The 20,908-nt window shown below is 36.0% G+C and overlaps 2 protein-coding genes across 2 annotated transcripts in view; one reads left to right on the top strand and one right to left on the bottom strand.

The window, feature by feature from the left end:
• LOC143673146 (uncharacterized) overlaps nucleotides 1-406 on the bottom strand; it is a 32,439-nt gene extending 32,033 nt beyond the window's left edge. Inside the window, 1 exon segment of the mRNA XM_077147490.1 lies at nucleotides 350-406. Coding sequence (XP_077003605.1) covers nucleotides 350-406 — 57 coding nt within the window.
• Nucleotides 407-8,669: 8,263 nt separating this feature from the next.
• LOC143673147 (uncharacterized) lies at nucleotides 8,670-20,151 on the top strand. The gene is made up of 5 exons (XM_077147491.1): nucleotides 8,670-8,749; nucleotides 13,263-13,389; nucleotides 17,566-17,661; nucleotides 18,151-18,242; nucleotides 18,683-20,151. Exons 1-5 carry the CDS (start codon nucleotides 8,738-8,740, stop codon nucleotides 19,805-19,807), a joined length of 1,452 nt encoding a protein of 483 aa, XP_077003606.1. The 5' UTR covers nucleotides 8,670-8,737; the 3' UTR covers nucleotides 19,808-20,151.
• Nucleotides 20,152-20,908: the final 757 nt, after the last annotated feature.

The raw sequence follows: 20,908 nt of genomic DNA, 5'->3' as shown, positions 1-20,908 counted from the left end.
GAATGATTTTGTAAAGATTGGTAATATGTGGTAGTGATTTCCAAGCAATGACATTTCTTCATATCATACAAAAATAGCTTTATTCTACCTATAAATACACCTAAAAATGAATTGGCAAATGCATATTTAACTTTAGGAATTCCAAAGCCTTGCATAATTATAGAACAATGTGATATTTGTGCCCAATGAAAATTCTTAATAAAGGATATGACATTTTTTCTTTGTATATATTTATTTGTAAAAGTAGGAGAAAAATGAATAAACCATCAATATTTGTAGATTATATTTGCTATTGAATATATATTTACTTTCTGATGTGCTCTCCTTTTATCCACATGCCCAGACCCACCTTCATGGCCTTATTTCTTAGCCTGTCTATGATGGAATTCAAGGTTGGGGGTACCATAGTGTAGGGCACAGAAATTACAATGTCAAAAATAGAAAAGGATGCTGATGTTGGCTTTAGTAAGCAGTGAAGCTAGTGAAGAGAAATAATACAACCACCAGAATGTGTGAAAGGCAAGTGGAGTAGGTTCTTAACTGGCCTTTTGATGGAATCTTCTTGACAGTGGGGAAGTTATAGACAAAGGAAATGACAATGAAATTAACACAGCAAGAATCTACAAACAGTAATGAAGATGGGCACAATTTCTCTTATTAAGTATTTTGAACAAAGAACAGCTGATAACTGGGTGTCCTTTCAGAACTCATTGAACACACTAGACCCAATAGATAAAGAGAAGGTACCAGCTGTGTGCATCACAGTATTCAGATTTCCATGCAGCCAAAACATAGCTGCCATCTGCACACACATGCCAATATTCACGATGACTTCACCTTCCACAGGATGACAAGTGACAGCATAGCAGTTAAAGTACATTATTGTGAATAAGAAAAGCCATGCAGATGCCTTACGAATGTCAATAAAACTTGGATGACACAGCGAGGAAGCAGATGGAGTTGTTGTGGGTCAATGAGTTGAAAACTCCTTGGGGATTTGGGGATTATGATTGAAATGAGGCAGAGATCCAGGAAGCATAAATTCTTCAGGAACAACTAGACAGGGGTGTGAAGCCGTTTATATAAAGTTGTGATCATGATAATCAGGACATCCCCCTTCAGGTTCCACAACTAAATGAATAAGAGTGCTGAATCTAAAGTGTACACATTTTAATTGGTAGAAAATCCAAAGATTATCAATTCAGTCAAAACTGTGAGATTGGTCATTATTGCCATCATAATCAATAAAACATTGAAGAGAGAATAAAATAATAAAACATCAATATAAAGTTTTTGAATATTTAACCTTTAATGGGTGCCTGCATATGGTAATCACACAATCAATTAATCACCAACAAAATTACTCCCATATGTATCATCTTTGGTTTATTGATCATAGAGCATTTCATTATTCCTTTGTTTTATTGAACCAATTTTGTATCAGTTAACATAAATCTGTTTGTGTCCAAATATATGCTGTTAAAGATGATAAGTGACGGAATGTTTCTATTGCCCTTAGAAATGCCTTTACATCTTCTTGATAAATCAAGTTTGCCAATTAGAAAATGCTAAATTCTGACTTCGTCTGTCCCTATATTCTTTCCCATGACTAACACAATCTGAGACTCTGCACACTTCCAACAGTGAAAATTATCATAATAACACTGAACTATCACTAACTTTCCTCATCTACTTTGTAAAATGTATAGCATTATTGCTCTCTCAAGAATGATATTTAGAGCTGTTGCCTTATTTAGGAAATTTCAAGAGAGTATTTATCGATCAGCTGGGTTTTTTCTCCTTCTCATCATCTTATAGGCAATTTGTTATAGGACACAACCTGGTTACTGAAGCTAACAAAAATGTCCAATGTATAAGCTAAAGTTTTGCCCTCTATTTTCATCAAAGCATTTAGTTTATTATTTTCCATTTCTTGTTTTACAACACTAATAAAAGAAATAATTCTGTTTTCCTCATGTGCTAAATTTTTTTCTTTCATTATATCTACATATTATTAAAATAAATAATGCAGGATATATTAGCTATACATCTGAAATTAAATTTTTTTTATATAACAGATTTCATATTAATTACACTAACTATAAACCATCCCTGTGACACTTATCTTTCCAATAAGATTAAATCAAATTATTTAGCAGGGGAGAAGAGATGACTCAGAGTTGGAGTTAAATTCACATGATACTAGTCTCATGAAATTGGTTAGTTGACAATTCTGTTAGCAGTGCCTGGTTTGTGGTTTCTATTTGTATACATTTTTTCTTTAATCTGTGTTTTATCTTGCTCAAAGCTTCTAGAATGCAATATATCCAAAATGGTACAGCTTTTAAAATGGAATTCATTAAGTTACAGTTTTACAGCTCTATGGCCATAAAAATGTCCAAACTTTCTGTAAGGCATATAGAGAAAGATACGTAGACTCAAGAAAGTCTGATATCTATCACATGGTGTACCAGATTGAAGCTGTGGTGTATCCCAGAAAATATGTGTCCTTAAATCCTCATTCAATATTGTTGGGTGGGATCATTTTGATTAAATTGTTTCCATGGAGATGTGACACACCTAAATTTGCTTAAGACTTCTTGATTAGGTGGTTTTCATAGAGATGGGTCTATACCCATTCAAGATGGGGTGGCTTACTGGAGTTCTTTAAAAGGAACCATTTTCAAAACAGCTTGTGAGCCCACACAGTCAGAGATCTTTGGAGATTGTGTCATCTTGAAAGGATTATGTACCCTAGAAAATCCATGCTTTAATCCTGATCCACCTTGTGGAGGCAGCCATTTCTTTTAATCTTTATTCAATACTGTAGGTTGGAAACCTGATTAGACTATCTCCATGGAGATATGACACACTCATTTGTGGGTATTAACCTTTGTCTAGAGGGAGATATGAATCCACCTATTCAAGGTGCATCTTAATTAGCTTACTTGAATTCATTAAAAGAGGTAACATTTTGGAAAGAGTTACAGAGCCATGAGATCCATGAGTGCTGAGAGCTCACACAGCCAGAGTCCTTTGAGGATGAAGAAGGAAAATGTCTCAGTGGAGATTCATGAAACAAGGAGCCAGGAGAGGATGTTACAATGCTTGACATGTTCCAGTTGAGAGTGAAACCCTGGATTTCATTGGCCTTTCTTGATGAAGGTAACCTGCTGTTGGTAACTTAATTTGGACATTTTTATAGTCTTTCTTCATTTGGGACATTTTCACTGCCTTGCAACTGTAAACTTGCAACTTAATAGATTCCTCTTTTAAAAAGACATTCTGTTTCTGGCATATTGCATTTTGGTGGCTAGCAAACTAGAACAGATCTTGGTACCAGAAAAGTGGTGTGCTTCAGTTTATAAACACCAAAAATGTTGGAATGGCTTTTTACAATGGATAAGGGGAAGATTTTGGAGGACTTGTGAGGGACTTGATAGAGAAGGCCTGGAGTGCTTTGAAGAGACTTTTGGTAGAAATGTGGATTCTAAAGGAACCTCTGACAGGGCTCCAGAGAGAAATGAGTCATGTGTTATTGCAAATTATAAAACAATTTTTATTTAAAAATGACAGATAATCTAGCAAAACTGACTGCTGGCTTTATATGGAAGGCATATCTTAAAAGAATGAACTTGTATATTTAGCAGAAGATATTTCCAAATTAAATGTTGAAAATGCCACCTGGTTTCTCCTTGCAGCCTATAGTAAAGCATGACAGGACAGGGATAAGCTGAGAATTGAACTCTTGGGGACAAGGAAATCATAATTTATGTTCTGGAAAATTCTGGGCTTCCAGAAAAGGAGACAATAGGGAATAGTGTCTGAAGGAAGATTTAACCAAATGTGGAACTAGTCAGCCATTTCAGAAAAAGCCAGAATTGGAGATCCAGAAAGGATTTGTGGAAACTTCTGACTGATGGGCATGATCCTTGTCTACTACATAGAAAGCAAATAAGAGTGCTATGGGATATATATAAATGCGACTGGTGCCAGTCTCAACTGGGGACCTCAGGAAAGGGACAAAGTGAAGGCAAAATGTCTTCAGAGGAAGAATCACAGAGGTTGGGGCTGAAGTAAAGAAGGCTTGGTCCAGGAAAGCAGCATGCCCAAGCACTTGGAGAGGGTGAGTTTGCCCATAAGGCAGAGGGTGGGCTTTCCATCTCTTTGCATTGGAAGAGCCATTCCACCTGAGGCCTTATAAAGGTTGGAGAACATTCCTTAGGGGTTGGAGAGAGCCTGGCTGCCCCACATGGAGGGGTTGAGCATAAATCCCAGAGATGGCAGAGAGCCTATGTGTAGCCCAGATGCTTGCAGAGGGTGGAGCTCAGAAAATGTTGGCCTTTCCAATGTCCCCAAGGTTGCACTGAGGAAGATGTGGGCCACTGCATAAGCCCTTGGAAAGGGTGAGACTGTTACTTTCTGAACCTCCAAATAGATGACTCTCAGACTTTGAAATTGAATGGACATTGCCCTACAGGTTTTCAAAACTGCTTGTGTTTGGTGAACCCTATATTCCTTCCAACTCTTCCCTATTGAAATAGCTATATATATCCTATGGCTATTTCTCCTTTATATGTTGGCAGCAAATAACTAGTTCTGAGTTTTACATGTCCAGAGCCAGGGGATAAACTTACCTTAGGACAGACCTTGCCTGTAACTAATTTTGTACTGGTTTTAATCTTGTATTATACTTGCATTGTTACTGAAATGGTTTAAGGATTTCTGAAATTGTGATGGAATTAATGTATTTTGTTTATGGGGAAAAAAACGTGTCTTTTCTAGGGTCCAGAGGGTAAAAGTGACATTTTGGAAGAATTATGTACCCTCAAAAACTGTGTTTTAATCCTGATCCACCTTGTGGAGGCAGCCATTTTTTAAAAAATCCGTATTCATCACTGTAGGTTAGAAGCCTGATTATATTATCTCCATTGAGATGTGACACACTCATTTGTGTAGAGTGAGATGTGAATTCACCCTTTCCAGATTGGTCTTGATTAGTTTACTTGAATCTTTTAAAAGAGGAAACATTTTGGAAAGAGCTACAGAGCTATGAGATCCATGAGAGTTGAGAGCCTATGTAGTCCATGACCTTTGGAGATGAAGAAGGGAAAAGCCCTTGGTGGAACTTCATGACTCAAGAGGCCTGGAGACAAAGTTAGCAGACATCACCATGCTCACCATGTACCTTTCCAGTAGAGAGAGAAATCCTGAGCCTCATAAATCTTTATTGAGTGAAGATAACATCTTGTTGGTGCCTTAATTTGGACATTTTTATAGACTTGCTTTAATTGGGACATTTTCACAGTCTTAGAACTGTAAATTTCCAACTTTATAAATTCTTTCCCATAAAAGCCATTCTGCTTCTGGTATATCACCTTCTGGCACCTAGCAAACTATGGCAGAGAGAGAAAAGGAAAATGCCACTGGCAAATCGTCATGAAGAAGTCAAGGGAGAAAGTTAGCAGATGTTCCTGTCTGCCTTGCCAGCTGAAAGAGGTATATATTTTAGTATATGCTAATCCTATTTTCTTGGGTTGAATATTTTATTCAATTGAAGATATATTTAATGAGTTTTAATTTTATCCTGTTTTTTTACATGGGCAAGCACCGGGAATCGAACCCAGGTCCTCTGTCATGGCAGGCAAGAATGGCCTGCCCTAATGAGTTTTAATTTTCAAAAGAAATTAGATTTAACCCAACAAATCCATAAGCAGTGAAATAGTTTTACAAATTGGAAGGCCAAAACAAACAACAAATATATGATCAATATGAAAAAATTCTAGCATCTCCCAATATACTGCCTTGTTTGTGCAAGGTAATCTAATTTGAAAATTGATTCTCCTTATATTTTTTATGTTTCTTGCCTCTGCCCCACTAGTAACTTGCAATTGTGTTAATGAATCATTCCATGATAATCTCACAACATTTAAATGTATATGCCTCACTCTCTCTCTTTCTGTCTCTGTCTCCCTCACCCTTCTTTTTTTTCTTTCTTTTGAATTTGATAATTTTAGAAAATTCTACTTCTGGTGCTCTAGAATTGCGCAAGACTTTGTCACAACATTAGATTTCTATTTTTCTTTCTAAGTTACTTCTCTGGGATTTATTGGGTCTGGGTCCTTTTTTTCTAAATTAATTCCCTTCATTTTGATGAATAATTTTGTAATTTTTAAAATAAAATTACCGTTCCTTTCCTTTCTCTTTGCTTTATCTAGAATTATTTAAGTATAGTTTCCATCATTTATATTGTTTCCTATCCTTTGTCTCCAATATTCTAGTTCTCTATTTCTTATCTTTACTCTTTAGAGAACTTACCTAATATTTTCTTCCATATTTCTATCTATGGTTTCATTTCTTCTATAATATTTCCAAATATAAAGAACTTTGTCTGCTTTTATGAGGTGTTTTTAACCAGTAGTCTTTAGAGGGTTTCTCTTTTTTGCCATAAAAGATTTTTCTGCATGTTTGTGTTAATGTTTAATTCTCTTCCTTGCAATATCTCTGCTTATTAAGGTACTCTTACTTCTGTCAATATTATTATACTTTTGTTCTCTGTCTTTGAAATTATAGATCATCCATCCACATCTGAGAATCTTCAGCTTCAAATTCATATTTAAGAAGAGGAAGTATATTGCAAGTGCAATATGCATGGAACTTGATGAACTGAACTTCACTGTAAAGGTATGTGAAAATTTTAAGGGGATTTCAAGGAATCAGTTACTCCAGAAAAAAAAATATATATTGTCCCAATTGAGTGAGGATTGTTACCAGCATCACATGAAAGTTCTTGAGAATAATTAAGGGCTCCACATTTTATTGTATATATATTCACTAAAAAATTTCATTTCCTTGATCTTTCATTCCCATCTACCTTATACTGTGTCTTTATCTCCAGCCTGTTACTTCTTTGCTTCAATGTCTGCAGTCTGTACATTCCATTATTTCTTCCAGGGAGGTAGTAGATTCTTCACTTTTGTGGTAGAGCACATGTGGTAATTTAGTCCCTTTGTGTACAAACACTCCTATCATACAGAGTACACAATGAGTCCCCTCTTTTGTGACTTCTTTCCTCATTGCCTTTGTGCTTATGCATATAAAATTTACTCATAATTTAGCCATTCTTTGTCTTTGTGGAGTAAGTAAAGATAAATATTTAAATCTGTTATTGTAATCCTAATTTTGCTGTGCTAAATTTCATTTGTATTTTTCTTTCTAATGTACACAAAACATTTTAATGGTGTAACTAAATAAAATAATGTCCTGATTTGAAAGGACGTATGTACCCTTGGAAAGCCATGTTTTAATCAAAATCCAATTTCATAATGGTGGAATAAGCCCTATCCAATACTGTATGTAATTAGATCATCTCCCTGGAGATGTAACCCAATCAAAAGTGGTTGTTAAACTGGATTAGGGGAATGTGTCTCCACCCATTTGGGTGGGTATTGATTGTTTTTCTGGAGTCCTATAAAAGAGGAAACATTTTGGAGAATGAGAGATTCAGAGACCTCAGAGAAGAATGAAATGACTGGTGGCATTCAGGTAATGGTGTAAGCCTTAAGAAATTTGAACTGGGAAGTAAGAAGGAAAAATTTAAGCTCTGGCTGTGTCTTTTTCTAGCCATGTACTTTTTTAAGATTACAGACCTTAGAAAAGTTCTGGTTTTCTAAGGTTTCTGAACCTCTTTTCATTTAATTTGTTAAATAGGTAAATCTGCCTTAATTAATATAATTTAAAGATTAAATAAAAGTAATTCTCCAAACACATTTAATACAATGTTGTTTATGTGATTTTAGGAACAAATGCATAAGTTAATCTGACTGTTTTCAGAAAATATAATTTGTTCATGAAATAATTATATAATTTTTAACAATGTTAATAAAAATTTAAAATATAAAAGATCTCCCATATCTATAAATTATGAAATGAAAGATGTTACAATTGAAAATTATTAATATAATATGTCAACTGTCATTCTGCTAATTTCAATGTGAGGTATGGGTTTTATTCCAAATCCTTAATTCTATTTAATTTGAGCTTCCTGAACCTATTAGGATTGTGAGATGTTATGACACATGTGCATATGCTACTTTTTTGATGCAAGGGATTTTCAGGACTATATTTGTAATACAGCAGCCATCCATTGATCCCTCAAAGTGGAACAAGTCCTTGATAATAAAATGCATTGTTTCTTGATTATCTAAATCCAGCAGGATGAGATCATAAGTAAGTATTGAGAGAGTGATAATATTTGACATTAAATGTGGAAGAACCAGGAAAATTCCAGGCAAATATCCTCAGAAGGACAGCTACAAGGCAAAGTAGGACTGCACTGAGAGTTGAAAGGATGGGGTTGGATATTTCAGAAGCCAGACATATTGATAGCTGAGAAAAGTCACAGTGATTTCTCTGGATGTGGAGACCAAATGTTTTGAGTCAGGAAGGGAATGGAAAATCTCTGAAAACCATGGGCTGATGAAGATATAAAACTCAGTGGTTTTCATCTTATCTGTACAAAGAAGTTATTTTCTTAGGGCATATTTCATGTTCCTGTTTATTAGATTGGGTTCATTCCCAGGTGGAGGATTAGGAGTAATGAGAGTTGTGTCTGAAAGTCAAGGATAAGTCCAGAATCTAATAGCTTCTTTCTAAATTCTCAGTTTTGCTTACCTGGTGCTTATCTTGTTATGAGTGTAAGCCCAGAAGAAGACAATTGTCAGCTGAGCTGTTGACCATGCAGCCACTGGTGAGTAAGGAATACTTCTTTTTTACTGAAATTACCCATGTGTTTTCAGTAGATGGGCATAGATATTTGTGCTAGCTTGAAAGGATTTATGTGCCATAGAAAAGCCATGCTTGAATCATAATCAATCTTGTAGAAGTAATGGTTTCTTCTAATCTCTATTCAGCACTATGGGTTGGAGACTTGATTAGGTTATCTTGATGGAAATGTAGTCAATCATTTGTAAGTATTATACTTGGTTAGATGGAGACATGTTTCCACCCATTCTGTATAGATCTTAATTAGTTTAAATAAGTTTAAGTGGAATCTTTTAAAAGAAGAAGCATTTGGAAGAATGCTTCAGAATGATATAGTCACATGAAGCAGAAAGTCCACCAGTCAGTGATCTTTGAAGATGAAGAAGAAAAATGCCTCCCAGGGAGCTTCATGAAGCAACAGGCCTGGAGAGAAAGCTAGCAGACACCACATTTTCCATGGGCCCCACCAACTGAGAGAGAAATGCTGAATGTCATCACCCTCTTGAACCAAGGTATCTTTCCCTGGATGTCTTACATTGGATATTTCTATGGACTTATTTTAACTTAGACAACTTCACAGCCTTAGAACTGTAAACTAGCAATTTATTAAATTCTCCTTTTTTAAAAGCTGTTCCATCTCTGGGATATTGTATTATGGCAGCTAACAAACTAGAACAATATTCTAATCTCATTTAGAAGGTATTCAAGGATCTGAGCTAAATTTATATTTATCCTGGCCTCTGGGATGGTGATTGTTCAAGTTTGCTGTTTAAATTTCCAATCTGTAGTACCAAATAAGGATTAGAAGAAACTGTTGTTCTCACAACATTGATTAGGATTAAAATATGTTTTTTGCTTTTCTAGGGCACATAAATCCTTTCAAACTGGCACATTCCACCTTCTGGAACCTAAAAACCACGTTTTCCCCATATATCAAATACATTCATTCCATTACAATGTCAGAGAACCTTAAACCATTTCAGTAACATTACAAATACAATGCAAGGTTATAACCAGTAAAAGTCTCATAAAAGTCAGCTACAGGCATGGACAGTTGTAAGGCAAGATTTTCTTATCAATCTGGACCTGTGAAACTCAAACAAGCTATTTGCTGCCAACATACAAAGGAGGAACAGTCATAGGATATATGTATCCATTTCCATAGGGAGGAAGGAATACATGGGTTACAGGACACAAGCAGGCTCAAAAAACTGGAGGACAAATTCCATTAGATTTCAAATCTGAGAGTCATTTAGCTTTGAGGCTTTAGAAAGCAGCAATACCACCGTTTTTACAGGCCGATGCTTGCCTTTCTGAATTCAACTTTGGGAGACACTGGAGAGACCACCATTTACTCAGCTCCACCCTCTCTAAGCATCAGGGCAACACGCAGCCTCACTGCAAGCTTTAGGGTACACACTCAACCCCTCCATGTGGTGGCAGCCCTATTCTCCCCAATCCCCAAAGGGTGTGCTGCACCCTCTCCAAGGCCTGAGGCATCACCACTCTTCCACTACAATGAAGTAGAAGGCCCATCCTATTTCTTTGGGGCAAACTCACCCTCTCCACATGCTTGGATGGGTTCACTCTCCTAGCCTGAGTGTCTTGTCTTTAGACCTCAGCCTCCATGATTCTACCTTTGAAGTTATTTTTCCTCCAATGATTCCCTTCTCTATCCCTCTCTGTTCTGACTGCCAGCAGTTCTTTTTACACAGCTCCTGAAACACTTTCATTGGCTTTCAATAAAATAGTCTCAGATCATGTCCATCAGACATAAGGAGTTTCCACAAATCTGTCTTGGATAACTTCATGTCCAATCTTTGCTTTCTCTGAAATGGCTGGTGGTTTTGACATTTGTATAAATCTTCATGTGGGGCACTATTCTGTGGAGTCCCCCTTTCCAGAAGGTCAGAATTTTCCAGAAAATCAACATCTGGTTTCTGTGTACCCAAAAATTCAGGTTTCAGCTTATCCCTTTCCTGTTGCATTTTGCTATAAGCTGTGTGGAGAAACTAGGTTGCACTTTCCACATTTAATTTGGAAATCTCTTTTACTAAATTGCCAAATTCATGGGTTTTAAAATTTATCTTCCATCCAAATTCACAGGTCAATTGTGCCATATTATCTGTCATTTTAAAACAAGGATTACATCTTCTTTACACTTTGCAATAACACATATCTCATTTCTGTCTAAGGCCTTATCAGAAGTATCTTTATAGTCCACATTTTTACCAACAGTCTCTTCAAAGCAATCTAGGCCTTCTTTATCAAGCTGCTCACAACTCTTCCAGAATCTTCTTACTCATTTTAAAAGCCACTCCAACATGTTTGGTATTTGTAAATTGTAGCACCCCACTTCTCTGATACCAAAATCTGTTCTAGTTTGCTATCTGACTGGATGGAAAGTACCAGAATCAAAAGAATGGCTTTAAAAGGGGGAAGTTAACAAGTTGCTTGTTTACAGTTTTAAGGCTGTGAAATTTTCCAGTTAGAATATATCTGTGGAAATGTTCATTCTCAGACATCCAGGAAAAGATACCTTGGTTTAAGAAAGCTGATGACATTCAGCATTTCTCTCTCAGCTGGAAGGGCATATGGCAAACATGGTGTCATCTGCTGGCTCTCTTTCCAGGCCTCTTGCTTCATGAAGCTCCCTGGGAGGCATTTTCCTTTTTCATCTCCAAAGGTTGCTGGCTGGTAGACTCTGTGGTTCTCTCATCCTTCTGTCATGGTTCTGTACCTCTCTTCTTGTTCTCAAAGGGGGCTCTGTCTGAAATGTTTCCTCATATAAAATTCCAGCACACTAATCAAAACCCAGGTAGAATGAGTGGAGAGACATCTCCATCTAATCAAGTTTAGTACCCACAATTGATTGAGACATGTCTCTGTAATGACGATCTAATCATGCTTCCAACCTACAATGATGAATAGGGATTGGAAGAAACCGTTGCTCTCACAAGATTGATTAGGATTAAAACATGGGTTTTCTGGGGTGCATCAATCCTCTCAAACTGGCACAGTGATCATTCATCAATAAGTAATCTTTCCAACAAAAGTTTGTTGCAGACTCCATTAAGACTCTATATTCACTGGAGAACTGAGAGGTTTGTTCTCATTCAGCCCATGTCCTCTTTAGAGAAATTATGTACTCATTGATCCTGTTAATGCCTGCAAATGGCTTAGATGTATAGTGAGCTTAGTTGATAGAACTGAGTAATAGCAGATATTTATAGATGGTGGCGAGGCTGGTGCTCAACAAGTGAGTTCATCAGTACAGGGTTATAATTGCTAAGGTGGAGGGTTTGCATTGTTGCAAGAAACAAATGTGAAGATTAGTCAATAGAAGGAAAAGAGGAATCATTTATTTTCCTCAAATCATAATTTCTTAAAGTTTTAATATTGTATATTTGTACATTTTTAAACTTTTAAAATGGATACCTAAAATTTTCCCTTTCTTTTGTTCTCATTGCTCTTTTCCCCTTATTTTAAGTAGTTTATTCAAATTTTGTAAAAGAGAGTAATGAAAAGAAGTGTTGTTTCTTTAATGTTAACTTGCACTCAGGAGTATAGTAAGTAGAATAAAATTCATGTCCCTAGGAAATTTTGTGATGAATTGAAGAGACTGGAATGGTTTAAGGGCCTTCTTTTATTCTTAAACATAAAGAGGAGGTGAAGATAATAAAGAGAGAATGAACATGGGTTTTGAAGTTCCCAAGGAATATTGAGTTTGAATGATCTCATATCCCTGGAATGGGGAGCTAGGCTTATCCTTCAGTATAGGAGTTTCAAGAGTCTTTGAAGCGAGCCACTGATCCATATTTGTATTTTATGATAAATACCTGAAGTTATGGAAAATTTAATGAGTCAGCATACACTGTTCCAACTTATCCATGGTACCTATTTACTTCTGTAGAATGCTATAGTTAGCTGCAACGTTTGCTGCCATTCTATTGAATAATATAGCTGTATATTAAGTTTGGATGCAAAGTACTTTACACATAAGCTCATGAGATCCTTCAAAATTTCAAACTGTTTGTGAAATGATGTCATAGATGAGAGAAAACAGGTCATCTGGGGCAGTAATATAACTATAGTTATAAAAGTGGCAACACATGAGTATTCACTGTCCTGTGATGAGTCTGTATATTTACTTCAAATAAGTAGAAAATGTTTTTTTGTTATAAATGCTGAAGTGCAAATTATACCTCACCATCTGCAAGTCATAATGTCCAGTTTATTGGGAAATGTCAAGATTCTATTAGACCATGTGTTTTTTGAGATTTTTAAAAATAATTGAGTCAGATAATTAATGTATTTGTATGTGTCCATACCTTTTAAAGACAGATTGTTCAGTATTGAAAATCATCTGACTTGAAATGCAAATGCAGTTTGAGCTTTCTGCAACAGTTATCAATTCCTCAGTGCTATGCTTCCAATCATTGTGATCTGAATATCAGCAGATGGCCCTTTCTGAATACTTGTATCTCTGATGTTTTTAGGAGTTAGTGAAATTGAAAGATATATTTATAGAATTTACTCAGGCAGAGTGGGACATGCTGGATTCATCCCAGAGAAGGCTGGTCAGAGATGTGATGCTGGAGAGTATCAGTCATCTGCTCTCAGTGGGTGAGTATCAAACTTACCTATCTAATCCTCTTAAGAAGTGTCTAGAAGAGCTTGTTTATATTGTTTTAGATTTTACTTTATATTCATATTCTATGTTATTTCATAACATGAATAACAATCTAAGATTTTTGTCTCCTTACTTATTACTTACATCTAGCTTTTCCCCGACTAAAATATAATCTTTGTGAACACAAATTCCATGTATTTCTTTTATACTCAACACAATGTTGGGAATAAAATGAGTATTTTCTATAAGGATAAATAAGAAGATTAAATATGCTCTAAATAATTATTTTGCTCTAGGGATTTTGTGTGGATTCAGATGATAGTAAAAACACAACAGGCATATCATTTTCCACATTAACTTAGAATGTTCCAAGGGAACTTATTGTATTACTCAGGGTTCTCCAGAGAAACAGAGCCAACAGAAGATATCTGTAAATATGAGATTTTATAAAAGTATCTCACACCAACTGCGTAGATGCATGAGTCAAATTTTATAATGTAGGCACTAGCTGGCAACTCCAATGAAGGGCATCCATGAACTCTCCAGGAGGGGCTGGCTGACTGAATAAGACATGGAAGTTCTCTCTCTTCTCCCTTTAAAGACTTCAACAAATTGAATTAAATCCAACTGATTCAATTCTCTCTTAGTGGAAGACATTCCCTTATTTGATAATAGATGTAATCAGCCACAGATGCAATAAACTAAGTAATGATTTAGAAAACCAGCCTTCAATTTATTAATCAGCCATGAAATTTCTTTGAAGTAATGGTTATGCCAGTGCTTACTTGATCAGAAAACTTGGCACCCTCACATGGCCAAGTTGACATACGAACTTAATGATCACAGTGTTTTTAAATTCTTTGTGAAAATCATAATAAACTATTATGGAAATCTAGAATTTTCCTTGTCTGAAAATATAGAGTGTTCTGCAGTCTGTTCTTGAGCTTGGCTCAGCAATGAGAAGTTCTCACTGTATTTGGGCACAAGATCAAGATTTAACACTTTGATGGTGAAAAATGGTCAATATTATATATTCGAGGTCCTTTTCCCCTGACTGACCTTCAACAGTTATATTCTTTTCTAGTCATGATAGTGGTTTGAAGCTGTATGTACTGCAAAAAAGCATATTCTTAAATCTAATCCATACCTTCACATGTGAGCAATTGTTTGTATTAATTTTTGATGAAGTTACTTCAGTTAAGTTGTGTCCTATCTCAAGCATGATTAGTTTTCATCTATTACTGGAGTCTTTTATAAAAGAATAAAATTCAGACAGAGAGAGAAAAAGCCATAGATATAAAATTTGAAGTAACTGAAACCTTGAAGAAAAGAAAGAAACCAGGAGACAGCATCATATATCTTGCCATATGGCAAACTAAGGAACAATGGTTTCCAGTTGTGAGTATCAGAAAGCCACAGTCTTGGGGAGAAAATGTTGCCTTGATGATGTATAGATTTGGACATTTCCCAAGGCTCAAAACAATAAACCAATAAGTTTCCAATTTTAAACCAGCCCATTTTATGCTATTGCTTAAGTAGCCTAGGAAACTAAAGACAGAGTTTGGCCCAGGCATTTGATGTGCTTTTGTTGCATATACCACAAATGGCAATTCAGCTTCAGAATTGGGTAATTGGTTGAGGCTGGAAGGATTGTGAGGTCATTTATAGAAATGGCTTAGATATCTTTGAAGAGAGCATTCAAAGGCATATGAATGTGAAAGGTATTTCCAGTAATGCTCAGGAAGGAAATGATGATGTATTATGGAGACAGGAGGAAAGGTGATTCCTGTCACTATTGAGTTCTGATATTGGGTGGAAGACAGATCTTCATTCACGAACTTGGATATTTAACTGAGGCAATTTCCAAGATAAGCATGGGAAGTTCAGAATTCTAATTGCCACTTATGTTAAAATATGAGAGGAATGTGATAAGCTAAGAACTGAAATCATGTGCTTAAAGAAACCAGATATTGGTTGTTTAGAGAACCTGGAGCTTCTGGAAAGTGAGCTCCCAGAGAATAGTGCTAACTGTAAGGGTTTAATTAAACATGAGACAAGTCAGCAATTCTGTTCTACTCAAGATTGGAAGTGCAGTTATCCAGGAGAGATTTGTGGAGTGTTGTTTTGTCTGATGGTTTGGACCTCTGTGTGCAACATTCACAACTGACAAGTCATTTGCAAAATCTGCCTGAACAACCACTGGTAGTCTTGATGAAAAGGGACCGATTGTCGGAAAAATCACTTCAAGGGCAGAACCATTGAAGCTGAAGTCTGGAACAAAAACAACTGAGGCAAGAAGGTGGACCCATCAATATATGTAGAAAGGGTGTGGCTTTTTCACAGCTTGGAGTGTGTTGGCCTCCCTCCCCATATTAAGTACAACCCCACACTTTCAGATGGTGGAATCAGAACCCATTGGGAATGTAGAATTTCTCTCTGCCACCTCACTGTTCTGAGAGGGTTGTGATTATTCCCCAGGGCTGTCAGAGTCAGACCACAACCCCAAAGTCCTGAGAGGTTGGAGATTTCACTCCTGTGTTTACAGAGAGTGCGGCTGTTGCACAAGCACTTGGGAGAGATAAAATTCCCACTTCATCAGTCTTGGAGGACAAAATTTCATTATGTATGTGACTCTCAGAACTTGAAACGTAATAGAGTATGCCATTCAGGGTTTGGAACCATAAACTGTGCTTTCCTTTCACCTACCAATCAAGTGGAAGTGTTTATTTTATTCTTGTCACTCCATTGTATATTCTTCTATAGATTTCACAGGTACACATGCAGAGGGCACACATAACAAATTTTGATTAGACTTTGTACTAAGCATTGCTTTTAAAATGGCTTAAATTTTGGGAGAATATTTTAATAGAATGAATGTACTTTGCCTATAGAAAGAACAGGTCTTTCTGGGTTGCAGAGTGTGGAATGTGGTGGTTTGAAATTGTATGTGCCCAGGAAACATTTTGTTAACTGAAATCCATACCTGTGATTTTTTTTTAATTTGCTTTCTAAAGCCCAAAGGATATATGCCTCTCAGAATTTTAAATCTAATGGAGAAAGCATATAGGTTTCCAGAACTGTATGAGTATAGTGGCCCCATTTTATTTTTTTTATATCCCTATAGCAATGGAAACATGTATCCTATGAATGTCCTGCTTATGTATATTGGCAGCAGATAACTTGCTCTAAATTTCACAGGTCCAGAGCAGGAGTAGAATTTTTGCCTTAGAGCAGACAATGTCCATAATTGACTTTGTTGAGAACTTTTAGTGGCTTTAACATCTTATTGTATTTGAATTGAATTGAAATGGTTAAATTGATGGAGTGAATGTGTTTTGTATTTTGAAAACATGTCTTTTTGAGGGCCCAAAAGTTGTAATGTGCCAGTTTGACAATGTTATGTACCCCAGAAAAGCCATGTTTTAAACCTGATCTGATCTTGTTGGAGCAGCTACTTTAATCCTGATTAAATAAATGTAGGTTGAGAATTTTGATTAGATCATCTTATGGAGATGGGACATGCCCAATTGTGGGTTTGACTTTTAATTAGATGGAGATGTGACTCAACCCATTCCAGGTAGGTCTTGATTAGTTTACTGGAATCTTTTAAAGGGGAATATTTTGGAGAGAATCAGAAATTACAGAAGCATCAGAGCCAACAGAAATTTCACAGCAGGTCTTACCCAGATGCAGACACATGGAGAATAGGGACACAGATATTTGGAGATGCTTGAAGCCCAGTAGATATTGTCATAAGATGTTAAGCAAAGCAGAATCTGGGTAGAGCCAAGGGAAGCCAAAAGATGAAAGCCAGCCCTGAAGAAGGAAATTGAATAATATCCACAGGAACAGAGGCTGAAAACAATTAAGCCCAGGAGCAAGTGATCAGCAGATGCCAGCCATGTGCCTACCCAGCTGACAGGTGTTTCTGACCCATTGGCTTTTCTTGAGTGAAGGCAATCTTTTGTTAATGCTTTAAGTTGGACACTTTCATGTCATTAGAACTGTAAACTTGTAAATTATTAAACTCACCTTTATAATAATATTCCAGTTCTGGTATATTACCTTTCAGCCACTTGCAAACTACACAATCACCTTCACTGGACTTCACGATAATATACTGTTAAGTGCACAGAACTCAAAATTTCTTGTATTTTTCCCATAAACAGGATATCAGGTCTGTAAATCAGATGTAGCTTCACAGTTGGTTCAAGGGGAGGAATTATGGGAAGAAGGAATTGGATTTTTTCAAAACCAGAATTCAGGTGAGCACTTCCTTGGAACATGTATTCAGGACAGGGAGGAACATTATCAATGAGTGACTCATATATCACCTGCAGATTTCTGCAAGTTATATTTTCTGAAATGTACATATTGGGGAAATTTCCTCAGTTCAAAGTATCAAATGCTTATCAATCTGTATTCACATGTCATTAGCTTTGGCAAAATAGATGTCTATGGACAATTGAATTTAAACTTTCACTTATGACCCATTTCTCATCCTTGGCTTCAATGCTTTTCCCTCTCTTTACCTCCCCAACATATTATTTTTGAAATAATTTTTCTTATAATTAAATCTTGAAAATATTTTCTAATTGATAGTGTCATATAAAAGTTTCTGCTACCTCAAGTAATCTTTAATTTGATATTCTTTCTCAGATAACTGTCATTTTAGAAACAATTATATGGCTATGTGTGCTGCTTCAACATATTCATTTTCCTAATGCTGGTCTAGAAATGAATTGGTTTTTCAGTTCTTTCAGGCAGGGAAGATAGTGTTAAAGAACAAGAAATGCCATCTGTGCATCATATCTGCAAGAAAGAAATATCTACCATCATGTCATTGGTAAGCATTATGGCTGTAGCCCTGGTCTTCCAAATAGATACCTGGAAGTGGAATAAATTAAAAATTCAGTACAATCACTTAACTGTAAGTTGGTTTAAGTGTGAATCCAAGAAAAGTCTGTGATAATTTGCATATAGAAAATAATTGATTTGAACACAATAATATAACCTTCCTTATATATGAAAAGATAATTCTATAAATACAGATCATATACTCAATCTCTGAAACATTATGAAGTCTTCAAGACTGATTAGAAAGTTCTGCAGTTGAGAAGCTATAAAAGAGTAGATCTCTGTACATGCAGAAGAATAAAATGATTCATAAATAACATGGGAAATATTTTAATTGGAGAATGTCACCGATTGGTTAGTTTTGAATTCAGATGCATATGGATTGATATCTATGGACAAACCTCTTACATTCTCTCCTCTACTTCCTAGGAGCAGAATTCTCATACTCAAAAGAATGGTATTATATGTCATAAATTGCCAGAAGATTGTTCTCATAGTTCTAGAGTGATTCAAAATGTATTAACTCACAAAGGAGTGAAGTCCTACTTCAGCAATCTATTTGGAAAAGTCCTCAATGATTTATCGTGTTTTAATCAACAACAGAATCTTCACCCTGGAAGTAAGTCATATGAATGTCATCTAATTGAGGAATTGTTTGTTCAAAATTCTGGTCATACACATTACAGTGGAACCCATGTTGGAGAGGAACCCTGTGAATATCATCTATTTGGGAAAACCTTTACTAAATATTCTGAATTGAGACAACATGAGAGAACTCACACTGGAGAGAAACCATACGAATGCCAACTATGTGGGAAAGCCTTCACCTATTATTCTAAACTTAAACGACATGAGAACACTCATACTGGAGAGAAATCCTATGAATGTCATCTATGTGGGAAAGCCTTCAGTCATTCTTCTAGCCTTAAACAACATGAGAGAACACACACTGGAGAGAAACCATATGAATGCCATCTATGTGGGAAAGCCTTCAGTTTTTCTTCTTATCTTAGAAAACATGAGAGGATTCATACTGGAGAGAAACCATATGAGTGTCATCTATGTGGGAAAGCCTTCAATCATTCTTTTAGCCTTAAAGAACATGAGAGAACTCACACTGGAGAGAAACCATATGAATGCCATCTATGTGGGAAAGCCTTCATTAATAATTCTAGCCTTAAACACCATGAGAGAACTCATACTGGAGAGAAACCATATGAATGCCATCTATGTAAGAAAGCCTTCAGCCATTCTTCTAGCCTTAAACACCATGAGAGAACTCACACTGGAGAGAAACCATATGAATGTCATTTATGTGGTAAAACCTTCACTCATTCTTCTAGCCTTAAACACCATGAGAGAACTCACACTGGAGAGAAACCATATGAATGCCATCTATGTCAGAAAGCCTTCAGCCATTCTTCTAACCTTAGACAACATGAGAAAACTCATACTGGAGAGAAACCCTATGAATGTCATTTATGTCAGAAAGTCTTTGCCTGTTATTCTAACCTTAGAAAACATAAGAGAAGTCACACTGTAATGAAACCTTAGGAATGTCATCTATGTGGGAAAGCCTTTACTCAGTATTTTAACTAGGGACAAGTAAGTGCCTTTCTCCTTAGCATTCAGCCTTGCCTAAAAGACAATCAGTTTTCAGAGTTCCCAGGTGAAGGGGCTCATGTGCAAAAATTGAATCCAAATATGGTACTGTTTCCATAGTATCACAACATCATTTATAACACTGAATACAAAGCATCCATTCATATAATATTCACTCACTACCTACTTAACTAAATTCAGACTTAGTATCACAAGTTTGACTGATGTGGACCTACATAGAGTTTAGTCTCTATAATGGGATTTAATTTTGTCCTCCCTTAATGGCATGGTATTGACAAGGGAATTAAACAGATTTTGAAATAATTATTGAACGTATAGATTTTATATATAAAATTGTAATAACAGTGTAAAGAATGCCTGGTCTATTCAAAATCCCAATGATTATACCTTCATCACATTTACCACTTAACACAAAATAAACCAGTGTATGTTTCCTCAATATAGGAACACTCTCCTATGTAACCACACAAACCCAAATCTGAAAGTGAAAAGATCCAATCCAGAGCTCATTTTTGAATTTTACCTATTGTCCTTAGAGTGGGAAAAGGTTTCCTTGTCCATTTCAGCTCATGCTTTTTCAAATTGAACTTGTTCCTGAGACATTCTCTCATGTGCTTGACAGATGGGCAAGTACATATGATGCTAACTTAAATCTTCCCACAGCTCCCTCCTGAGTAGATGCAGGTCTGAATTCCAACACCAAACCCCAGACTGATGCTGTCCTCTCCTCAGTTCATCCCATCCAAAAGGTCCTGAAATCCACCTACTCCATCCCTGTTGAAGAAAACTTTATAACTGGATGAACTTTTACATACACATGGAAAAATTGTTTTCTCATTATAACAAAAATGAAATTTATGGGGTTATATCCTGACAGCATCTATGTCATTGTCCACACTCAATATTATAGAACATTAAAAATTCCTGATAATCCATAAAACTCTACTATTTTCTCATGAAAGATACATTGTCTTTAGGAAACATGAAGATTCTTAAACTCCAGTTAGACAGTATATGAAATAAATAGTCTAT

The sequence above is a fragment of the Tamandua tetradactyla genome, unplaced genomic scaffold, assembly GCF_023851605.1.
Source record: "Tamandua tetradactyla isolate mTamTet1 unplaced genomic scaffold, mTamTet1.pri scaffold_149_ctg1, whole genome shotgun sequence".
Lineage (NCBI taxonomy): Eukaryota > Metazoa > Chordata > Mammalia > Pilosa > Myrmecophagidae > Tamandua > Tamandua tetradactyla.
This window is presented reverse-complemented; position numbering and strand designations above follow the sequence as displayed.

What these genes read in the sequence shown, in the direction of transcription:
- LOC143673147 (XM_077147491.1), top strand. An exon ending in CAGTCATCTGCTCTCAGTGG is followed by an intron (nt 13,390 to 17,565) that starts GTGAGTATCAAA and finishes TCCCATAAACAG; the next exon opens with GATATCAGGTCTGTAAATCA. An exon ending in TTTTCAAAACCAGAATTCAG is followed by an intron (nt 17,662 to 18,150) that starts GTGAGCACTTCC and finishes TTGGTTTTTCAG; the next exon opens with TTCTTTCAGGCAGGGAAGAT.